The 22,751-nt window shown below is 40.3% G+C and overlaps 1 protein-coding gene across 5 annotated transcripts in view; it reads right to left on the bottom strand.

Moving 5' to 3' along the window:
- Positions 1–1,883: 1,883 nt before the first annotated feature.
- Positions 1,884–22,751, bottom strand: part of WIPF1 (WAS/WASL interacting protein family member 1) — an 84,356-nt gene continuing 63,488 nt past the window's right edge. For all 5 annotated transcript variants that reach the window (XM_006267515.4, XM_019480573.2, XM_006267513.4 and 2 more), the window contains exons 2-8: positions 20,866–20,954; positions 18,770–18,899; positions 15,656–15,832; positions 13,320–14,090; positions 10,801–11,016; positions 9,493–9,606; positions 1,884–5,476 (exon numbers count right to left, since the gene is read on the bottom strand). In XM_006267515.4, coding sequence (XP_006267577.1) covers positions 5,421–5,476; positions 9,493–9,606; positions 10,801–11,016; positions 13,320–14,090; positions 15,656–15,832; positions 18,770–18,899; positions 20,866–20,916 — 1,515 coding nt within the window. In that variant the 5' untranslated portion in view covers positions 20,917–20,954 and the 3' untranslated portion in view covers positions 1,884–5,420. The remainder of the gene's footprint in view (positions 5,477–9,492; positions 9,607–10,800; positions 11,017–13,319; positions 14,091–15,655; positions 15,833–18,769; positions 18,900–20,865; positions 20,955–22,751) is intronic.

Raw genomic sequence — 22,751 nt, 5'->3', positions numbered from 1 at the left:
ATTGCTGCATGGCTGGATAAGGCCTGGGCCCACCCCACTCCTGCACTGCCAGATCAGGTTGCTCTGCTGTTGTTCCTTCCCCAACCCCTCCATCAGAATCAGTGCTGGGCTACTTCCCACCTCCCCCCTGTGGCTGGATCGGGACCCCGCTGAGTGCTAGATCAAGCTTTTAGCCAGATCCAGCCCTCAGACAGACCTGGCACTGCCCATCTGGCCTAGGATGCAAAAAGGTTGGGCACCACTGGTTTACACCAATTTAGTAAGGACTATTGCCAGTCTTCTATGAGTGCCCAAGTCCATGACTACCTTTCTACTAAAGCTAGAAATCTGTCTAGAAACTGATAGAGTAATTCCAAATGTAACAAACTGGTTGCAGAGCTACTCATTCTAATAAAAGAACATTTATTTGGCATAAAATGAAAAAAACCCACAAACAAGCTAAATGTTAAACAGCAGAATTCCCTCCTCCATGCTGCCCAGTCCCCAACACAACAAGACTATTGTAACACAAATAGTTTGGTGATCCAAGCCCACAGGTCCACTATAGGTTGTTTTGGTTAAGCTTTCCAAAGGCTGCACGTAAGTTGCAAAAGTCTCCCTCTGTCAGCACTCCAGGCTTTAGCTAGATTTCATGCAGCTCTCTGTAAGCTCTGTTTCTCCCTCTTCTGAGGTTCTGTGCAGTTTCACAAGTGCAATTTTTGTTTGTTCGTTTTGTTTTGTAAACATATTATAGTACCTAAGCTATCAGCCAGTTATCAACGTAGAAATGCTTATCATATTTCAAAATGACATATTAATTAACCAGGGGTATTATTCCTTTTCTTCAGACACACAGTACTCATTTCTATTTTTCTTTTGTCACTGTGTGCACTTAAAGAAAACACAGCCTGCCCTGATTCAGTTAAATAGCTACAAAACTCCTGTTATTATCAATGTTGCAGGTCTAAATATCTAATTAAATAGTCTAGAAGATTAATATTAAATACCTTTCAAAGGAGTCTCACTTCCTTTGTGTGTGTCTGAGAAGACATTCTCCTTGCAATAGCTAATTTTAGAATATTACTAAATATTTTATGCAAGAAGTTATATTTTCTTCCTGATAGAGGACTATTTGAAAGACTAAAGATTATATAAATCATGGTATACACATCCAATATACTAACATAGTAGATTCAGTTCATAAGACATCAACACTCACAATATTACAATGTGAAAGTAGTGAGTTAGTGCACATCATATTTCACTTTGTGGCATTTATATCAATATACACTATTTGGGGAATTAGTTTTGTATCAATATTCTATTTCTGTAACAATTCTGCATCAAGGATTCCCATTACTCAACATTCTATTTTAAACAAATACCAGTTTGCTTGGAAAATTTAACTTTTTAGTCCCTAGGAGAGCAGTGGTTTTTAGTTGATTTTTTTTAACATAGAAATCGTTGTGTTATGAGACAAGTGAAAATCCAAACACACAATAGAAAATGAGTAGTCCAGGTTTTGCTCATAATAGTTTACAAGTTTATGGTGGAATTAGCTTCTATTTAGAGCAATTACAAAAAATTATTGTTCAGCTTTCTAAATAACCATTTAAGGATCTAATCCAGTATTTCACTCAGAAGGAAGTCGTTCTTCTAAACTTTTTAGTGATGGGAATCAAGGTATCCAAAAGCAATGCTAATTGGAACTTGATTTGGATAGCAGTACACCTCCTGCTCCTTGCATCCCATATTGAGTGCCCATCAAAATTTCTTAACATTAGACAGACAGGCTTCTTCTCTCAGTGTCCAGAGTCTATAGAAAATTATATCTACAGTTATAACATGCACTCTTCATTCAGAAGTATGGAGTAAATATAGATATTAAATATAAATAGAAGTGGTCAAGTGACAAAAATTGTTCTGATTTTATTTAATGTGGATTGCATAGAAATTAATTTTCAGTGGGTCATTGTCACACAATTTGAGTCTTAGTAAACAAAGCTTGTTTACAACACAATGCCATCAAAACAGACACACTAAATACTATACAAAACCAATTTTTTTTCCAATAGATTTGTGCAACCACACTGAAGTCAACTGAATTGTACAGATCTAGCAGATGTACACATTGACTCTAGTGATTGTAATTTTTTTAAAGTAAAAATATTCCATTTTTAGATGCAATTTGTACCAGAAACTGATTGGGAATGTATGGATTCCCAGTCACCCCCCCCCCCCCCCAAAGGCCTGATCCTGAAGTCTTTCTATACATATAAGTCACTTGGAAGTTAGCAGAGAAAGTTACAACTGCAGGACTTGGCTTAAACTATATCATCTTGTTGTAAGTACTATTTTATATTTCACATTAGGACATAAAAGCATAACTTCTATTACTTTTTCTAAACAGGCAGTAATTGCTATTTTGACATTAAAATTGATTAACAAAGTAGTAAGGCACCATTCTATTAATCAGTTTTGTTTTCTGCTTTTATATAATTTTTAAAAAACATTGCATAGTAAAATAAATACCTTAATACTGATTATATTGTAAATATCTGTGTGTATACAAAGAGATATATTGAATGCTAAAATACTGCATTGCTTTTTACTAAATCTGGTGAATTTTACAGCAAAAGATATACTTTTGATAGAAAATGCCTATTTTTGCTTTTATTAAAAATATTTTATGAATGTTTGGCATGGGCATTTTGAAGAATGTTCCAGTAGCCGAGAAAGTGCTTTTAAAAAAGAAGCCAGAGTTTCCCAAAAAATAAGTTCATTTTTCCTTGATTAGTTCCTTGAAGGCCACGCCACATTGTAAAATTAGACCAACACTAATCTGCTAAGGCTTTGTTATAGTTTCAGAATGTAGAATGCTGCAGCTGGAGGAGACAGCTAGCCTAATGACATAATATTTTTGCTTTGAATATGTCAATGAGTCTTGTAAGCAGATAAGTTATAAAGATGTTTAACTTCTAGAATTTCTCTCGGTTTTTACAATGCATAACTATTCATATATTTTATTAAAACTTTGGCATGGTGATTAAGAATTCTGCATTCTCAAATTTGTAACATCATGCTTCAGAAAGTTTTAAGTGCTTCAATTTAACAACACAAATACAATATTTTATCCCATAAACATTACTAGATCTTTTATATCCTCTTTGGATTTACATTCACACAAGAGCTTGCCAAAGGCAGGCTCACAGTTTTCATACACATAAGTTTAAGTGCCATTCTTTAAAGTGATGTTAATACCAGAAGTGTACCTAGCAGGATTTGCACCCTGGGCAAAACCACGTCAGACAGTGGGGCGAGGTGGTGGTAGGGTATGAGTGTGCCACCTAGCACCAAGGGTGAATGTTAAGTATAGGGGGAGGAGTGAGGGCAGGAGTCTTACCTGTCCTGGGGAACTCAAAGTCCCTGGTTGCCACAGTGCAGTGTCCCTGTGCCCCAACTGTTGCTGGTAGTGGTGCAGGGTTGCTACTATTGCTACAGCATGGATTCCACAGGGGCTGCCATTCTGGCACCCCTCTGTGTTGGCACCAGGCTGCTAACCCTTTTTATGTTACTGGTTAATACATTTACAGGTCAACTGCTAGGAAATGGGCTTGATTCTTAAATACATTTCAAACACAGAGCTGCCATTAGTCTGTGCAAAAAAAATCTCATGGCCCTGATTCTTCAATTAGATGCATCTGGGTGGGATTCACTACAGGGTCAGGGCCATATCTCAGAAACAAGTTGTTAGATACTAAAATGTAAAAAATAAAAGTATGTAATAGTAAACAATCATAGGTAAAAATCCAAATATGACTTTGTAAACATCTAATAGAAAGAAAAAACTCTATTTGTTATGTACCAAATCCTACTCTAACGCTTCTCTGTGAGACTGCACAGATTGTAAGGCAGGGATCTGGATCTTCATGGTCACTTACATGGTCCCACTGTAGACATTTCCGTTCCTTTCTAAGAATCCCAGTTTCAAATGTAGGTCTCCGAGTTTCATGTTATAATCTCTTCACAGAGCTTCCTCCAGGATCATGTCTTCCATGCCAACGAAGCTGGCAATTTATCCAATTTATTCTCTAACCTACATGACTACTGATTCTGATTTAATGAGTCACACAATATGAAACATAGCCACCAGTAAAGGATATTTTATAGTCTCCAAAGAGCACACCGAGAAAGTCCAATAGCACTGAGGAGGTAGGGCAAAGAAGCTCTTCAAAACTAACTTTCAGGAGTCCAGCTGATAAAAATACATTCGTCCATCAAGTTAAGATCCAGAATCATAGTCCTTCTATAGTTTCCATTGGCTTTTTACATTTATTTATCTCAGTCTATAAAACACACTAATTCAACCAAACACTTGCTGCTCATGTACAATATTTAAAAACAATTGTACAAATGTATCAATCATCCAATGCCTTAAAAATTATTGTTTGTTCTTCTATTAAGGGAAAATTCCTCAGATCTCTCCTGAATCCCTCTTAGGAGATAGCCTGGAGAAAGGATGCAGAGATGGAACCTTGAGCAAAGTATGGCAGCCAATACACCCCACTTCTCTTGATCTGGCACAGACAGTGATGTAGCCTTGAGCATTACAGTAATCCAGTTCTGAGGACATGGAGAACTGTGGCATGGTCAGCTTCCGAAGGAAAGACTCAATATATAACAAAAAGCATAAGAATGTTACAAAACAATGGAACAGGACAATACAAGGTACTTTTTGTTTATTTGTTTGTTAAAACACTCCTAAACTCTGACAATTTATTTTTCTCTTTGGAGGATTTCCCCCTCTGTGTCATGGCAATCCTTCCTCTGGCCAAAAAAGGCTGGAAATACTTGTTCTCCTTAGAGGCCCAGTATGTCCTCAGTAGCGTAGAAAATATATTTACTAGCTAACCTGTGGTTAAAAGAATTCTGGTTGATTTCCGAGCAGCAAATTCACATAGCTGGATAGTATTTGAAGCATACAAAGAAAAGTTACAAGGGAACACCATTCATGAAGTATTCCCAGGTGATGAGTTTTCATGCAGAACTCAAGATTGTACCTCATAGCTCAAATGGTAAAACCACAGCACCCAAAACTAGTAGTGGGTTTGCTCCTGCTTTTTTTGAATTCAAGGATCTATTGAGTTCACCAGTAAGAGAACTGCACCAATAAGCATACATAGATATTGCCATATGTTGTCCTCTCAAAATGCTTTTTTATGACAGCCTACAGTTTAAGCAAACAAGGAAAAAAAAAAGATAATTCTAAACAACTATAATTCATAAAACACTTTTGTAATAGAGATTCAGAAAATTACTCCAACCCACAAGTCAAATATGGAAATAATAATTAAAAAAGCCATCTTTCAAATGATGTGGACATGAAAGGTAATTATAAAAATTAAAAACAGCAGTCATCTTGAGAAGGGCCTGAACTCACTTCACCTCGGTATGGGTGGAAGTGGTGGGGCACCTCTTTCCTTTCTTGCAGAGCTACCTAGGAAAGAAAGCAAGATTGTTGCATTCAGTAGGTTGTACTTGTTTCATGCAGAAGCTCACACCCAAGCTACTCATTAAAAGACCTGTGGAGAACTACAAATTTAAAATACTTACCATATTTACTTGAATATGGTTGACATGGGGGTAGGGGGAAGCCCCTTGTTTACATCTGCATACAAGGAAGCCTCACTAAATGTATTATCTATCATTAAACTGCTGCACAAAGCAGCATGTGCTCAGTAATCAAAACCAACTATGAAGTTGATTAAATGCAGCCAACACTGAGCGTGTCAATAAAATACATGGTCCATACCGGGCAAACATACTGGCGGGAACCTTTTTTTTTTAGGTGGCATCCTACATGCAAGCCCCAAGCCCAGAAGCCTTAGGAGTTCAGATGCCCCCACCTCACTAGGGGAAAAGCTTGAAAGCAGCTCCCCACTGCCACAATTCTTTTTTATTTTTTTTAAAGGAAAATTTTTTGTGTCCAAAGTCAAATCAGCCAAATCAATTCCAAATCCATGAGTCATTCAAGAACCATATGTGGCCCTACTAGTGGCAAGCATCCTCTACCCCTGCCTGGGGTTTCAGATGCTTCCAAATCCTTTGGTGGGCATCCTATGTGCAGGCCCAAGACCAGAAGCTTGGGGTTCGAATGCCCTTGAGTTTTGCTTGCCCTTAGCTGTATGGCCACAGGAGCAAACAGAGAGTAGATTTTCCATAAAGTTGGCATGTAGCCAAGATCCTCTCACTGGAAGCTGGCCAGTGGGAAGCTAACCATGAGGCTCTTGTAGGGAGTCCTGTCTGCAAGCAGACAAGGGTGCAACCCACCTCGTTGGTTCCCAATGCCACAAAATTGATGGGAACCGATCAATTACCTGCATAAAAAAATATAGTAATATTCATTGCACACAATTCCCCTCAGCACTGACTGTTTTTCAAGCCATGGGGAGCTGCTACACTGATTATATTTTGCCTTCCTCTACACTCCCACAGCTGAGCTATGCCTTTCTTTCCCATTTCCAATTGTTCCCGTTTCTTTACCAGCCTTAAATGTCTGGCAAATATCACCAAATGGGGGCCCAAACAGATTACCCAAAATTTCTCTGTTGCCTCATCTCTCAGTCCATAACAAATGATTAGTGTGACCTTGCCCTTCATGAGATGGAGCTGGACCAGGCTGCCCTGTGCTTCATCTGCATATAATTTTTTGGAGGATCCCAGGACTTGTGACAAGAGCACCCAGTTCCAGTCATAAGTGGGAAGTGGGGGCGCTAATCAGCACAAAGATCCTTTGTGAAGGGCATATCTGGAGCCCAACGAACTATATGGTAAATCAGGAGCCTTTTGGCTTTGGACTAATACTATACATTGTTTCTACTCTCTCTAAGTAGGTGCAAAAGAGCTGCCTATTATTTTGTTTATGGAGTACCTGTGCTAAAACTTTCAGCAGTTTCAAAAGTGGTAAAAGGCACCACTTCTGGATTAAATAAGTCTATGGGTACCCATAAGAATTTGCCTATATGACAAGATTTCTAGGCATATTTATTTTAAAGTAAGTGTTTTCAAACTTGCTTCTCACTTCCACGTGTTCAGGGAGAGCCCAGTCTGACTGACAGTAAGCAGCGGGGGAAGAAGCTGCAGAGGGAAAGAGTTAGGGGGCAGAGGGTAATGGGGCCACCTGACCCCCCCAGATTTATTTTCCCTGCTGTAGCAAACCTCCAGTGATAAAATTCTATACCTGGAAAATGATAACAAATTTATAATTTTTCCATACATAGAATCCAATTATTTGGGGGTCATCTTATCTTCAAGTAAGTATGGTACTGTATACATTTTATTTTATTGATAGTATTGTATGGACTTTCTGGCTGACTTATTTACCACTTACCTCCACTCTGCCATGCCAGTGCCAGGGGTGGCTGCCCAATTCAGCTCACCCTGGGTATGCCGCTGACTCAGCCATTAAATTCTTTTTGCTCATTAATACCAATTTTGCCCTCCAATATACTCCAGCTACCTTTGCTGAATTTAATAAGAATTGCACTTTCACACATAAGGCAGAAGGGTGAGTTCTAGGTTGGCTGACTGGCTTGTGTAGCCAGGAGTCAGCAGAAATTGGGCGACAGCAGTTGTAGCAGGATCTGCCTCTGAAGACAGCCATGGTGTTCCCTTGTGGCTACACTAATTCTGTTCTCAGACTCTGGCTTTCTCAGGATACTGCCCTGTTACTTTAATTGCCACAGTTTGATGTAAAATTTGATATTAACTTGGGAGGCTGACATCAGGATACCAGAGTGAGCTGGCACTCTGCCCTGATCTCATCATCATGGTCTGGCCTGATCATTTATTTCATCTCTCTGAGCAAGGCTTCTCTTTTCATTCTTGGCCTCAGTGAATACAATATGTCTCTCTATTCCTGGGGCCTGTCCTTCCTCTAGTACCCACACCTATCTTCCTTTCTCAGGGCTCACACCTTCTCTGATGCCCTCAATTGGCTGTCCTCTTTTACAGTTCACTCTCTCTGACTATGCTATTCACTGGACAGCCAGCCCTACCCCAGTGCAAGCCACTAGACCCCTGGCTGGAACTCAAACTACCACGTGCCACACTGGCATCTCTTGTGGCTTTGTAGGCCTGCCATCTTCTACAATCTATCCTTAACAGTGCCCTCTCCCAAGGGCACCCCTTTGTGGCCTCCCTTCTCTCCTACAGCCATGCCCATGCCTCACAGCCACAATGGTCAACATAAACAAAATGACTAAAACCAAACTTAAACACCAGTCCTGGGTCTTTGCCCACCAACAGCAACTCCTACTTTCCTCTCAGCTGTCTCCCTCCAGCTCTCCAGGGTACCTTTGTTGCCTGGGGATTTCCCACCAGCAGCATCACCCTTAGGAGCTCCTCTCCCTGTAGTGCTTGAAGTCAGATTACTGCCTTTGGCTCAGGAGCCAAGCTTTATACTACCATGGGCTCTACTCTGTCCCAGTCACCTGATCTCTTAACTGGACAAGATTTTACCCTTAGCCTGCTCCCCTCTGTTGCAGCCAATTTAGCTGCTCTGCAGTCTCTACCTGACTGCCTGCAGTCCTACCCCTTGCTGCCTACTGCAAAGCAGCTTGCTCTAGGAAAGTCACTTTATATCTACTATCACTGCCTTCCATGGGCTGACTACCTTTTTTTTAGCTGGCACTAATTCAGCTGCCTGCCCTAGCTTGCAGCCATAGAGTGTCGTTCCCTCCCTCTTCAAGTAACAGCAGTTGGGGTCCTTGTTACAGCAATTAACAGAGAACTTAATAAGTTCAGCCTAAGGCAGTGCTGTTTTGGTGGCCTGCAGGCTGCATGTGGCTCCTGAGGAATTATGCTGCAGTCCCTGGGCTCCTGGTCCAGGTGCCACTCCCTTCATTGTACCTGCTGCCAGAATCTCTAGGTTCCCCCTCCCTCCTTTAGCTTTCACGGTCACTGGACAGTGCAATGGAGGGGCACTATTGCCATGGCACATGGGACATGCAGCCTGTGCAATGTCTGGTCAGGAGCCTGTGGCCTCCAGGCACTCAGAAGTTGTACAGTCCTGTTCTAAGGGAAGCCAAATAGATACAGATACCACTTATTTCCAATTATTTTCAACTACTGTGTTTACCTGAATCCAAGATGACTTTGAATTTAAGATGACCCCATGCTTCCTCTGCCATGAGCCCACTTCCCCACTGCATGATCCACCCTGACCCAGGGCTTGCAGTGGCTCAGCTCTGACTTCAGCCCTTAGCCTGGAGCAGAAGCCAAAGATGAACTTCAGACTGGTACTCAAATTTAAGACAATACCTGCCCCCCAGTATTTGTTTGGGACAAAAGACCTCATCTTGGATTCAAATAAATACAGTATTGAAGACATATTCCTTGCTGAGAATGTTGTTCAATGAAGGTAGTTATTCCTCTCTCATCACTGTACCATTTAAGGACCATAATTAGCAAAGAAATGCAAATCAAAACAAAAATTAACAAAACCCAACTTACTTCGGCTTTCATTCCTTGCCAGTTTACTGGGATAACTTTTAGCCATTGGTACATATGGCTCTGGAGGGGGCAAGTCAGATATTGGATGGAAAGAAAATCTGCTTTCCCACTCATCTGGAGAGAAAAAAAAACTTTTTAATCTTCTGCCAGTCACAAAGGAGTTACGTAAAAATGTACAATCATCACGAAAGGTTCTAGTTGAAAATCCATTTTAGAAAGAATAAGAATTAATAACCACTGTGGTAAAATTCAGTGTAAAAAAAAAAGTTTACAACTTATGCAAGATGTATAAAAATACAGAATTAGTATTCATTGAATACCTAGGTAATATGTTGATACCCTTAGTTATATGACAGAACCACAATAATATGTTAAGAGTAAAAAGAGCTGATATGTTTTGCTACCAAAATAATGGAAAGAATAATCTACATTTTGTCTTTTTATCTGAATACAGGTGCTCTGGGGTGCACTTGTAGCTTTAACTATGTCTTTTCCTGCCTTTTGATCACTTCAGCATGTTGCAATGACAACATTCTTGTAATGTTGTTTTTTGTACTGAGGAAGAGAGCAATGATCTGAGTAAATTTCACCAGCAGTTCACGGCAGAATCATTTATTCTGGAGCCCAGTTTTGCATTGCTTATATAAGGAAAACTCCCATGGATTGAACATAAAGAGTGTTCAAAAGGATTGTTTAAAATCCTTTTCTGCTTGCTTTAACACATATACCCTTTATCCCAACTGTTCAATAGGTACTATTTAAATAAGAATTCTCAAAAAAAAATTCAAATTCCAAACATAGGCCTAACTATTCCTCCCTCTCTCTGTTGTTCAGCATTTAGTTTCTCCTGATTTCATTATGCAAGTAGTTGAGCCTTCCAAACAGTTTCAGGGGAGAGAAAACCTGAATTAGCATAAATAATAAGAAAATAAATCCTTCAGGTCTTACACCATACACAAAGTAGCAAAAAAAAAGGGCAAATACATTTCCTTTTTTAGTTTACTTTTGAGGAGTTATTTCTGTTGCCCAGTACTTAATCAAGCCTGACTCAATTGCTGGTTTGATCTTATCATTATCATTGACTGTGTGTCTGGTTTCTGCAGATAGCATTTACCTAATTCCCTAAAAGGTAGGTCTGGCCTGGACTCAAATTCTACTTGTGTCAATCAGGAATACCCCCTATAAAAAAAACTGCTGAGAATTCAAAATTAGGATCAAAGTATCATGTTACACCTAAGTCCTTGGGCCAAATCCTCAAATATTTATTCAGTTTGTATTTAGGCAGAGGTCCTGAGAAGCACAGCTCACCTTCACATGATGAGTCCTGGAACCCATTTCTGATTGCTGATGAGGGTGGAGGTGGTGGTAGAGGAGCTCCAGAGCCAGGTCTCTCAGGAGGAAGTGGAGGCCTTACTCCACCTCTCTGGGTTTCTAATCCTGCTCTGGAAGGTAACTGTGGAGTAGCAGGCAACGCCCGTGAAGTGCTATTGTTTCTGCTTAAAGGAGGAGGAGGGGGAAGTGGTCCTGGATCAAGAGAGAGAGACAAATAAATACCATATTGTGTATAACATTCCATTATTCTATCACCTCAAAGTGTTTATTGCCTTGTATCACTGCCTCTGACTAACAAATAAGACAGAGGTTATTGGGTGGATCCCAGATGTAGGAGATGGGTCTGGTTTGCCCCATTAGTCAAAGGGAAGAATCAGGATGCAGTAATGCAGTCTTTCAAAATCATTTTCCTGATTCACCATCTCTTGAAAGCAGGGCTGCTCTGCAGACGTGCAGGTTACTCATTGCTCATGTATAAAGCTCACCTTTGTATACCTCCCTCTGCAATGGTAGTTCCTGTGTACCATCTTAAAGCAGCTCTCAAGCCCCTCAAACTTATGCTGACTACAGAGCTGAAGCTACAACCAAGTGTCAGTATAATGTAAGAGAATCTGGTTCATGCCACATTCCTTCAAGCCAGACCTTAAGTAAGGCTCCTCCTTGCAGTAGTGTGATCCACTCAGGGTGTCGGGAATAGATCCTACTAGTGGTGTGGGGTAAAGTAAAATTCAATCCAATTGCAGCAGTCTTAAGCAGTGTGGCATCAGTTCCCTTGCTTATACAAATATTTGCTATGTGCCATGTTCTGCTGTAGTTGGAGTATATCCATCTACCTCTAAATTAGAAACAGATCTCACAGACAGATTGTAACATTTCCAATGTTGGTGCATTTGAATAACTGGCGAAATAAAATGCCAGGATCCAACATAAAAGGCCTCCCACACACTGTGGGACAATTGGGAGATTTGAGATTCTGTTAATTATTATTTTTTATTAAGCATTCCTCCATCCTGATGAAATCTAGTCACATATATATATATATTTAAAGATCAGCAGATATTGCAATGCTGTCAGAAAACATGAAAAAATGTTGCAAGAAATTCCTTGTATTTTATGGTTTGCATTTATGAGGTACTGCAGCTTGCATTCCTGGAATGATGCTTGATTAGTGAGGGCTCATTTAATATCTTTCTGAATTATTTCTCTCTCTTTTTTTTCTAACATCGTCAATACTGAAGAGTTGCATTAAAAGAAATACAACCACCATTTCCCTCTACTTCCTATATGACCAAGAAAATCACTATTAGCAGCCTGTGATGATCTCTGAACAAGGGAGCCCCACAAAATGCACTGGAAGAATGGAGACAGAGGTAGCTGTCTGAATAATCACAGCCACTCTCTGAAACTTTGATCCATCCTGTGAATGATGACTGGGCTGGTATTACATGAGGACAGTTCACCCCTCTGTGAAACTATAAAGAAGCATTTCTGTGGCCAGCCTGGGATTGTTTGGCAGCAAAGCTACCACAGGTGTTATATTGTCAGTGACCTGTGTTGTTGCCTGGGTTGTTAGAAGAAGCTGGAAGGCTGCGTATGGATGGATGTAGTCTTTGATAGATCTCTTAAGATTCATGTAAGGCACATGCATATGTTTAGGGGCAGAAGCACTAGTTATTTCACACAGAATAGGATGAGGTCAGGGAAATGGCAACCCCTATGTTCATAAATGAATGCGAACTGTATTATAAAATATCACCATGGTTTATTTAGGCAGAAAAGGTGTCATTATGTTTAACTGCTGTTGGATACATTTCTTATTACAATAATTAGCATGCAGATGGCTGAATTCTGCAAACTTTTATTCATGTGAAAGCTGCCCTAAACTGTACTAATTTTCAGGAGAAAAGATTCTTGCATAATTGGACCCCAAGGTAAAAGGAGTTTTCTGTACCAGAGAACATAGTGGACAAATACATTTCTGTAACCACTATTAACTACAACAATAATAATGAATATGTAAATACTAGATATGAATATACAAAGACTTTATTTTTTTACACTGTTAAAATATGTTTGGTGGGATGGTCTTTGTAATCAGTCTAAGTGTACAAAGGTATGTAGTAGTAGCAAAAAGACCCATCTTTCTGGGAAAGTAACTGCTGAACAAAGTCAGGTTGTGACAGTTAACTCAAGTTTGTCTGTTTACTTCTAAGGGGGTATGCCCAATGTTGGTGAAACAGAAAGTTAATTACTCTTTTTCTATGAAAGGAAAACTACAATTTATTAATATTAATTGGCATTTGGTACTATGGCATCAGTTTATATGGCAAAACAGTTTAATCTAGTTAAGTCTACAGCCCATGTTATGCTGGGAAAATCATGAAGTAAACCAAAGTTATTCAAAGTACTTTATTTCACAAAAACACTTGTGACTACAATTATTTCAGCCACTATGAGTGTGGTCTGTTGAGCTGAAATCATATAAATTGCCTTACCTGATCTGCTAGGTGGATCTCTTATGGGAGGAGGTGGTCTCTCACTTGGAGGGGGAGGAAGAGGACCAGAACGACCAGCCCCTGGCAAACTGGGTGAAGAAAGAGAACCTAGAGATAAATTCCTTTGGGGAAGCCGTGGCATTTCATCATTTCCACTGGAAGTGGGTGGAACTGGAGGTGGGCCTGGTCGGCTTGGAGGTGGTGGGGGAGCCTGTGACCCAAGGGATGGTCGAGGTGTGGAAGGAACAGGAGGTTTATTATTCTGAGGTGGAGGAGGTGGTAAGGAACTTTCCCTGTTGAGGAGTGGCCTGTTTCCTGTTGGAGGTGGTGGTGGTGGTGGTGATGGCTTGTCATCTGTTGACCTGCTAGGTGTAGGAGGAAGGGGAGGCCGGTTAGGGGATGAGGAACTTGAAGTTGACTGGCGAACAGATCCTCCAAATCCTGCATTTCGGTTTCCTAGGAAAGGTGGAGGGGTAGGCACTGTATTGCTTTGCCTGTTTAATCCTGGAACAGGAGGGGACCCTCTGTTGTGCAGACCTGATGGAATGGGTCTTGGAGTATTGGGCACTGGAGGGGGTCCCATGTCATGTTTGGAACTAAAATCAGGTCTTGGAGGAGGCATTCGGTTTCTTTGTGGTTCAGGAGCAGCAGTTCTTGGCCCTGAAGGTGGTGGTCCTGGGAATCGCCCTGCACCCACTGGAGGTGAAAAGGGCTTGGCAGATGTTGTTCTTCCTCCTGGTGGTAGTATTGGTGGTCTGCTTCCTCCAGAATCTGAGAATAAAAGACAGGCAAATGCTATTCACACTTGAGTAAAAAGCTGGTCAAGCGACAACAGATGGTAAATAACTAAGAATTGTATAAGGCATTTTCACAATGGGCTGAATCTTGAAGCCCTTGCTTCATGGGAGTTTATCTTGAGTAAGAAATTAATAAGTAGTGACTGAAGTCTTCAGGATTTTGCCCAGAAGAATACTTAGCCGATAGTTTAATAAATGTGTGGCAGCAACTCCAGAGTAATTGTTGTTTTACCATGGGAAGACTGCAAGGAGAGGACTATTTATGATAGACTAAAACCATCATAGACTACTGCAAATTTTATAAATATTTATGCTGCCTTGATGCAAATGTTGACTAAGAACACAGGAAGAAAGAGGTTCCCTTTGGAGAAACAGTAAAAAGCAGTTCTTTGGGATTTTCAATCATTGGCAAAGCAATCTTAAAAGTAATCAATATTTGATAGAACTCAGAGAACGAAACAGAATAGAAACATAATTCAAGGCAAAATGGATTCTCTTTTCTTCCCTTTTTAATTCTCATTTTCTATTGGTTTGTTTTTGTATTCTCCAGACAAACATAGCCTTGCTGTTGAAGAAACACTAGCCTGTGATGCCAAGAACACTTGGATTAAGATGTCCCAAAATAGGCCATGACACAAGAGATAACACCAGCTCTCCAGTACTGTGTCATATCAACATGTGCTGAAAGATTAGTGTTGATCTATAATATGTACAGCAATGTAATAGTGCTTTATAAACATTAGAGCCCAGTTCTTCCTCAACCAGTGCCAATTAGTGTATCCTCAGTTTTATAAATATTTCCAGTCATAGAATGTTTGTTCATGGGAAAGAATTTTCACTGTTGCTCCTTTTGAAAGCAGTGAAATATAAATGAATGCAACCCCAGTTAGGACATACTACAGATGACAGCTTACATACCAGCCTGCTGGGATACTTACCTCATTCCCTAACTGAAAAATTATGTCTCTCTGGAGTTGAAGTGCACTGTCCATTTTGGGAGTAGCTCTGCTTCCCTTGTGTGTAATGGAGTTCTAATTTGGAATTCTTTTGAAGTCACACATTGAAAGTATGCAGACATGGAAGAGGGCCTTTATTACTATACTCAGCTGTTGGCATCTTGCCTCAGATTTTTATTTTTCAGTTAATACGTTGGGGGTGTGGGAAGGAAGGACTCTTAACTTCCCCCACAAAATACCTCAAACAACTAGCACTAAATATGAAGCACCCAAAATTAAAATTAAAATTAAAGCTGAAATTGTTTCACTAACTCCCTGCCTCACACCCACGGGATAGGCTCAAATACTTAAAAAGTCTGAAATACTGAGGTACAAGAGTGAACATACATTTTCTTTCAAGTTTACTCACTTGAAAGTTTAAAATTAAACTTTCACTGTTATTTCAGTTGTCTTTTTGTTTAAGTGGATTTGGAGGAACTCCCCGAGCCAACAGGTTTTGCATAGAGGTTTTAGTAATATCATGGCTGAGAAAAAAATTGTTATTCTTATTGAATTCATCATCAGTCTGGGAAATCCGCCTTACCAGTATCTCGATTTGCTGCAGATCTGAGCTTTGGCATTCCTGATTGAAACAGCCCTCCTAAGCCAGGTGGCCCACCTCCTCCATAGCCACCACCACCCCCACTGCCGGCACCTCCTCCACCGCCGCCTCCTCCAAAACTGCTGCTGCCGCCGCCACCACCACCAGAGCCTTTGGGTTCTGTTGAAATAAAAAACAGAAGATTTAAACATAGTCAGTGTGTTTGACTAGGTCCTCTCTCTCCTTTTATCCGCCTTGGACTAAAGGACTGTGAAACAGACACTGAGTAGAAGCCAGGCCTAGAATAAACTGGGGCTATGAGAATTCCACATGATTTTCATTCACACCTTCATGTTTGTCTTGTTTCTTTGTGGTTTTCATGCCTAATCCTTCTCCAGCTTGTGTTAGTAAGCAAGCTGAGGGGTAAGAGATGTCCTTCCTGTCAATGGTCTGTCAAGTTTTAAGTTGTTGAATGTGCCCAAACCTCAATGGCAGTGATATTGCTGCCATAAACACTTATTTAAGCAAGGCCCATCTAGAAAAAGGAGATTTGTAGCTTTCACTTTTTCTCCAGGCCTAGAAATGCTCTGACAGAAATGGTTTTATTATTTAAAAAGTCTTTTATCTGTTGTTCATATGGGTGGTATCATTGAAATGGCACATGGCAGTGTTTGCTCTGAAGTAGTTCCTGTGAAACCTGGTCCAGTGAAAGAAGACGTACCTGGCAGTCAGAAGAGTAGGATTCTATTTTTTGCTGTGCTACTGACTTACTGGGTGATGTTGACCAAGTCATTTCTCTGTATCTCTTTGGAAAAGTGGGTAAATATAATTGTTCCTTTTTTTTAAAAAATTAAAGTATTTTTATAGCTGTGGATTAAAAAGTATTATTATGCGGTCCCTCCCACAGAGAAAGGAGAAAGAAGTGTTATATGGAAAGCTCAGTTATACCTCTCTCCTTTGTTCATTACACTAGGCTGGATTCAACTTTGTAGGTTGTAGCCTGCTGCACATTTTTACTCAACGGTCAGATTGGTACAGACCTTCCTCTGCAGTTGGGGTGGGGGCAGTGGCCCTCTACCTGGGTTCTCTTGAGCATGTATTGACAACCTTTTATAGAACAGGACATTGGCTTCCACAGTTTCCCTGCATTACCTATGGCAGGTTAGGGTATTAGGTCTGTGTTGTGTCAGGACTGATGGTATTAGGGATTGTATAGGATTATTTGGATAGGAATGATCCTGCCTCAAGCAGGGGGTTGGACTAGATGACCTCTGGAGGTCCCTTCCAGCCCTACTTCTCTATGATTCTGGAGCTGATCCTTTTTCACCATCAATTATTAATTCATATAAACAAGAAAATAGACCACATCACATTTAATTTTGCTGCTTCATCTTTCTTTAATCACCTTGATTGCCTTGCTATGGCAGATCCAAAAACACCTACTTAGCCAAATGAAACATTTGCTAAATGCTAGATTTTCTTTGCTTGGTTTTCCTGGTTCTCTTTTAAGAGATCTTTCCTTTCAGTGCTGCAGTGCCCCCTCATCATCTTTTCTGAACATCCAGGCTTAAAATGTGCTAGGCTAGGTCTGCGTGCATTCCTTATATCACTGCTACTTCCAAAATCTGGTTTGGGCCACCTACTGGTGTGATGAACACCTTCCAGCACAGGATAGTCGATCACTGGGCAACTGACACAGCAGGCTTTACTTTTCTTGCTTCTCTTTACCTTCCAGTGTTCTGGGTAGCTAAACGTTTCCAGTCTTCTCTGCCAAGTCGTCTCCTGGAACACTGTAACCACTTGGTTGGATAGAGACACTGCTCTGGTACAGGTAGCTATTCTGAGCCACTGCAGTGCTTCAAAATGCTATCTGACAGACTGAGCAACCACATTTTTCCCTCTCAAGACTGAAAAGGAATACTGGCTGTAGCTGAATCACCCCAGAATGGTGTACTTGTATGCTTCTAAGGAGCATCTCTTGGTTAAGCAGAGGTTCTGGGTTTTAGTTATGGTGATATTTAAAGAGATACTGAAATCCATTCATAAACAAGAATGTCTGAACAGTAGCCTACCTTAACAAAAATATGCTTTAGCCCCAATACGTGAATGGTGAGGGTACTTGCCCAAGAAGCAAGAGGCATGGGTTTGAGGGCCCTGACCTACAGAGGACCTACAGAAGATTTGAACTGTGACTTTCTAGCACAGCGCTCTAAGTACCACACCAAAAAGGTCAGGCATTATCTAAACCCTTCTCTATTGTTTTTTTTTTTGAAGCTGCATTCACCGGCCAAGAGAGGAAGATACACAGAGAAGAAAAAAGAGCACAAGCTCAAGGGTGCCTGGCTGCTGCCCTGGAAAGGAGTAATGGGTCCTGAGTTCTAGCCTGCTCCCAAAAGAAAAGAAATTTCTTCACTGCACTGCTCTTCATCCATTTTATCCAATGACTATTAAATCCAGGATATGTTCATATGTGTCTGGCTGTCAGGTAGCCTACTGCACATGCTTAGCCTGCATGTGTGCAAGCTTATAAATCCACAATGCAGAGAGAGGGTCAAAAATATCCAGGTATGCAACTAGAAAACTGACATTTAGGTGCACAAATGGCAATAGAATTCTACCCATATTGCATTCAATCCCATCATGGTTTTCTTTGCTGAAAAACATTAAATCTCTGTACTGGAGGAGGTTTTCCCTCCACCTGCATTGCTAGAGTGCTTCAGTAGTTTTAAGCCTGCATTCAGCAAGCTGCAACTTGGGACTGGTTTTTTGTCATAATTTATTAATTCATGCAAACAAGAATGAAGACTATCATACTTGCTATATATAGCCTTACTATTCACTTTGGTGGTGGGCAGAAAAATAATCATGTTATTGATTTTTAAAATAGCCTTACCAAAGTTACTGTACAAATTGAAACAAAAATGTTATAAATCATAATTGATATCTCAAGTGACAAAAGCTATGCATGATTATAGCAAATCTCTACTTATATAATTTTTGCAAGGTTTTATTTTGCCTGTTTCTTATGCAACTCTTTGCTGATGATAAAAGAACTCTGTTTCTGTATACTAAATTCATGATACATTACCTACGTAAGATTTACAGGATAATACTTACTGTCTAGGACTGGGGCACTTCTGTCATTAGTAACAGCTTTCTTTAGCTTTTTTCCTTTGGTAATATCATTCAAAAGAGCATTCCGCCCTACTTGTTCAGACCTGTTTAAGGCTGGCTTTTCAGTATTTGCCTGTAAAGTAAAATTACAAATAAAATAAGTGGAAAAAACTTAGAACTACTAACAGCAAAGGCCCACTGGAACACAGGAGGCAACTGGCCCCTCAATTTTTAACTGAATAGGAATAAAATAAATTTCCCTTTTATAACAAAGTTCTAAGAGTAGTTAGCATTGCCAACACAGATTCTTCTAAAATCTATTGCAACCCATCCTTCATTCCAGAAGATAGAAATAAAAATGGTTTTAGGTAAGTAACCTATCTAATGCTCTGAATTGTATTTGATAAATTTGAAGCCAAGACAAATCTGTGTCAAATTGATTTTTGGGGACTGAAGAAGAGCAAGTTGCCCACATAATCCATCTACACAAAAAGATTCTGAAACCTCTGATATCCAAATGGTGGATATTAAGAAGGGAGCTAATTTTCAGCTACTGTTTTCCCTCTGTTAAATTTGTTTGAAAATGTCGATCAACTTCAAGTATGACAGGCTTTTTTGATTCCCAATAAAAATGTTAGATTCACAAACTCAACTATATCTTCTGGTTTTTTTGTAATGTGTGTATAGTCACCTCAGTATTCAAGGAAAGTAACAAATTCAGAAGGTGGGAAAAAAGAAATACTTTGTATGAAATCTAAAAATATGTAAAATTGTAAAACCAAGACTTCCAACCAAAGGAAAACAAATATTACTAGTTGGGGTTGACTTGGTTTAATTAGGCTTCCCTTCTTTGATGCTGTTTCCTTAACTGCAGTTTAGCAGAAAAAGGCCTTCTCAATTTTTTGTTTTTTTTTGTTTTAAGACTTAGATCACTGAATGAGTTTCCTGACTCATGTGAGGAATATGGAATTCTTCTAGGAAATGGTAAAAGTTGCCCTTGAGAGACCCTGCAGGACCTTGGTGTGGGATGGGTTTCTCTAGCTGCACAAAGAGGAAGTGAAGTAGAGACAAATAAGGCTATTGTTCAATGAATACAACAAGCACTCTCTTGACCAGTGGTTCCAACCTTGACCATATAGTACCCCCATGGGTGGTGACAGATGTGCAGGCCCCACTTTAACTCATGGAGCTTTACATAAAGTGCCATGAGTTAGAGCACCCCCCAAACCCAACAACCATTTGCCCATGGCGGGGAAGGGGGAAGCGAGCTCCACTGCCTGCATGCAGTCTCTCTCCCCTAGCCCTGCTCCCCCCTGCTCCCAGTTCTGGTGCTGTTTGTAGAAAGAGAGGTGGGAGAAGGAAGGGAGAATTAGCTGCAGGCTGGGGTTTGCCTGACCTGAGCTGGAGGGAGGGGCCTGGGGGAGAAACCGTGAGGTGGGGGGCTCCAATCAGGAGCCCCTGGGCTGGCCTGCATTATCCCAGCAACCAATCACAAGGCAGATTGATCTTAAGGAATAGAAAATCCCTAAGGTGCTTCAGTGGATTGCCTTCATCTGATCCCTCATTCAATGAGGGCTAATTTGTCATGTGATTGGCTACTTTTAAAACACTCTGCAGATGTGTACATGTGTCATGGCATGGCTGTAGAGTACTTTCAGGGGGCTAATCACATGAAAAAAATGTAACTTATGCCTGCTCCCCTTGTTACAAAAGTGGAGAGATTCTGAATCCCCCTCTCACCAGCTATTAAAAGGTAAGGTGATGATCACCACCTCCTGAAACAGGTGGGTCCTCAGATTGAGAACCCATACACTAAACTAAATGACTTTGGATGGATGAAGCAAGTGGAGGCACCTCAGGGATGGACACTATTGCTGTCAGTGAGTAGTGGTAACAGTGGTACTTATGCTTTATTCTTGAAAGATAAAGAAAACTGCATTCTCCAGGCATCATGGAGGATCCAAAGCTCATGGTCTTTGCTTGACCCTTTAAATATTATACAAGTTGTAAAATATACATGTTTAGCATGTGGATTGGTTTATCCTGTGAGTGTTTCTAAACTCTTCCCTATGATCCTACAGTCTTAAAATGAAACTTACCACTGCTAATGTTGGGGGAGGGGGCGGAGCTGGAGGAGGAGGGACAGGCATGGTCTAAAGTCCAACTTTTCCTGAATTTATGGTGTAATCTGTCAGAAAAAAAAGGAAAAAATATTGTAACAAATCCATAACTTTGGCAAAAATTTCTTACCCCTCACATAATTCCTGGACTATAATAGCTACAACATCACCTTTACACTACCATCTTTGAAGAACATACCTTTTAAACTCTTGGAAAAGAAACCTGCTGATTAATGCAGTGGTGACATATGTAAACTGGGGGCTACACAGAAGATCTCAGTGGATTACAACTATGATAATTTCGGGTGAGACCAGGAAAGATGTAATTTTAAAGAGCCATACCATGATTATTTTTTTGCCCACCACCAACAAGCAGTGAATAGTAAGGCCCATCCACATACACAAACACAGGTGATTTTAGCTACACGCAGTATGATGATAGACACTTTAGGAATATGCGGTAATAAATAATGCTTATGAAAAACTCACGTTGCATCCAGTGAGATTTTTTTCCTGAATAAGGACTGCAAGGTGAAGTCTCAGTGATAGCATCCCATCTCTACTAGCCCCATTTTAAAAAGGCATCATTTCTATCATCTCTTTTAAATTCTTGCTTTGACAAGACATAGTCTTTTAACTAGAGTCATTTAAACACCAGAATTTTTAGAAGTTGTAATACACACCATCTTGAGTTTTACCAAGGAAGAAAGCAAAACATGACACTTATCCCTGTGTAAGAACCATGTACAACCCCACCACCCCAAAAGCAGCTCCAAGAAAGAACTGTGCTTCTTCCCTGGTCTCTTCTTTCATCCCAAAGGCATCTGATCATAAGAAAAACATCTGAGCTAAATCAGCTCAGTAAATTTTGAGTTAAATGCAAAAAGAACTCCTACTGCTGTGTCATTCCCGGTCTGAATTTTCTTCTTTAGTGATTAAATGTAAAATTTTCATCCTTGGCTTGCTTCAGAAACCTCTTGGAGGTTAAAATATTAAGTCAAATGTGAGAAACCAAATTGGATGGGTATTTTTAGTCAAAAGTGCTTACATTGTTGCATGGCTACCTTACCTATGGTTAGGGTGCTAGACCTTCTGGTTGGGTGACAGAGTTGACTGTGTAGTTTTACTAATAGGTTACACAATAGATTTGTATAGTAAGGCTTGGATAAGGATGATCCTGCATCTTTTGGAGGTTGGACTAGATGACCTCTGAAAGTCTCTTCTAGTCCTACTTTTCTGAGTCTATGATTATAGGTGGTATTTTGCCCCCTGCCACATACTACAACTTTTCTATTTGTTCTTTTCCCATTCTAATGAATTATGGGTGTTGAGAACACTGGCTGTGTTCAGAATTGCTTTAGCTTTAAGGTGCCTTTAATATCAGCCATATCCAACTATGGACAGAAAACCCTTAGAATGGTACAGAGGATGAAATGAAAATATGAAGGGTGCTGGTAGTGTAAAAGAAATGTCATTTCCAGAAATGCCTTCTTTTCTTTGAATCACAGAGTCAGAAGGGACCTAAAGGGTCACTAGGCTTGACCTCATACTTGAATGTAGGAATGCTGCATTAGCCAGAAATCGCAGCCAGGTTTCCTGCGTGTCAGGTGAAAATTATATCACTGAATCACCAACCTTGAAGAAGCCTGTTAATTTCCTCTACAAGGTGCTGCTCTCAGTTGGAGAGCACCTGAAGTTGTCTACTCCATAAGGAGATAACTTTTGTGTGTTCAGGACCCAGAAACTCCTGGCATTAGGAGCTGAAAGGATGGACCAGGCAAGAATTGGCAAGCAGTGAGAGTCAGCATGCTGACTACTGCCGAACAAGGGAAAGTTCAGATCCTTTGACCAACAACTGCAGCAGC

Source organism: Alligator mississippiensis, chromosome 4 (genome assembly GCF_030867095.1).
Source record: "Alligator mississippiensis isolate rAllMis1 chromosome 4, rAllMis1, whole genome shotgun sequence".
Classification (NCBI taxonomy): Eukaryota; Metazoa; Chordata; order Crocodylia; family Alligatoridae; genus Alligator; species Alligator mississippiensis.
Note: the sequence above shows the minus strand (reverse complement) of the source record. Positions and strands in the feature narration are given on the sequence as shown.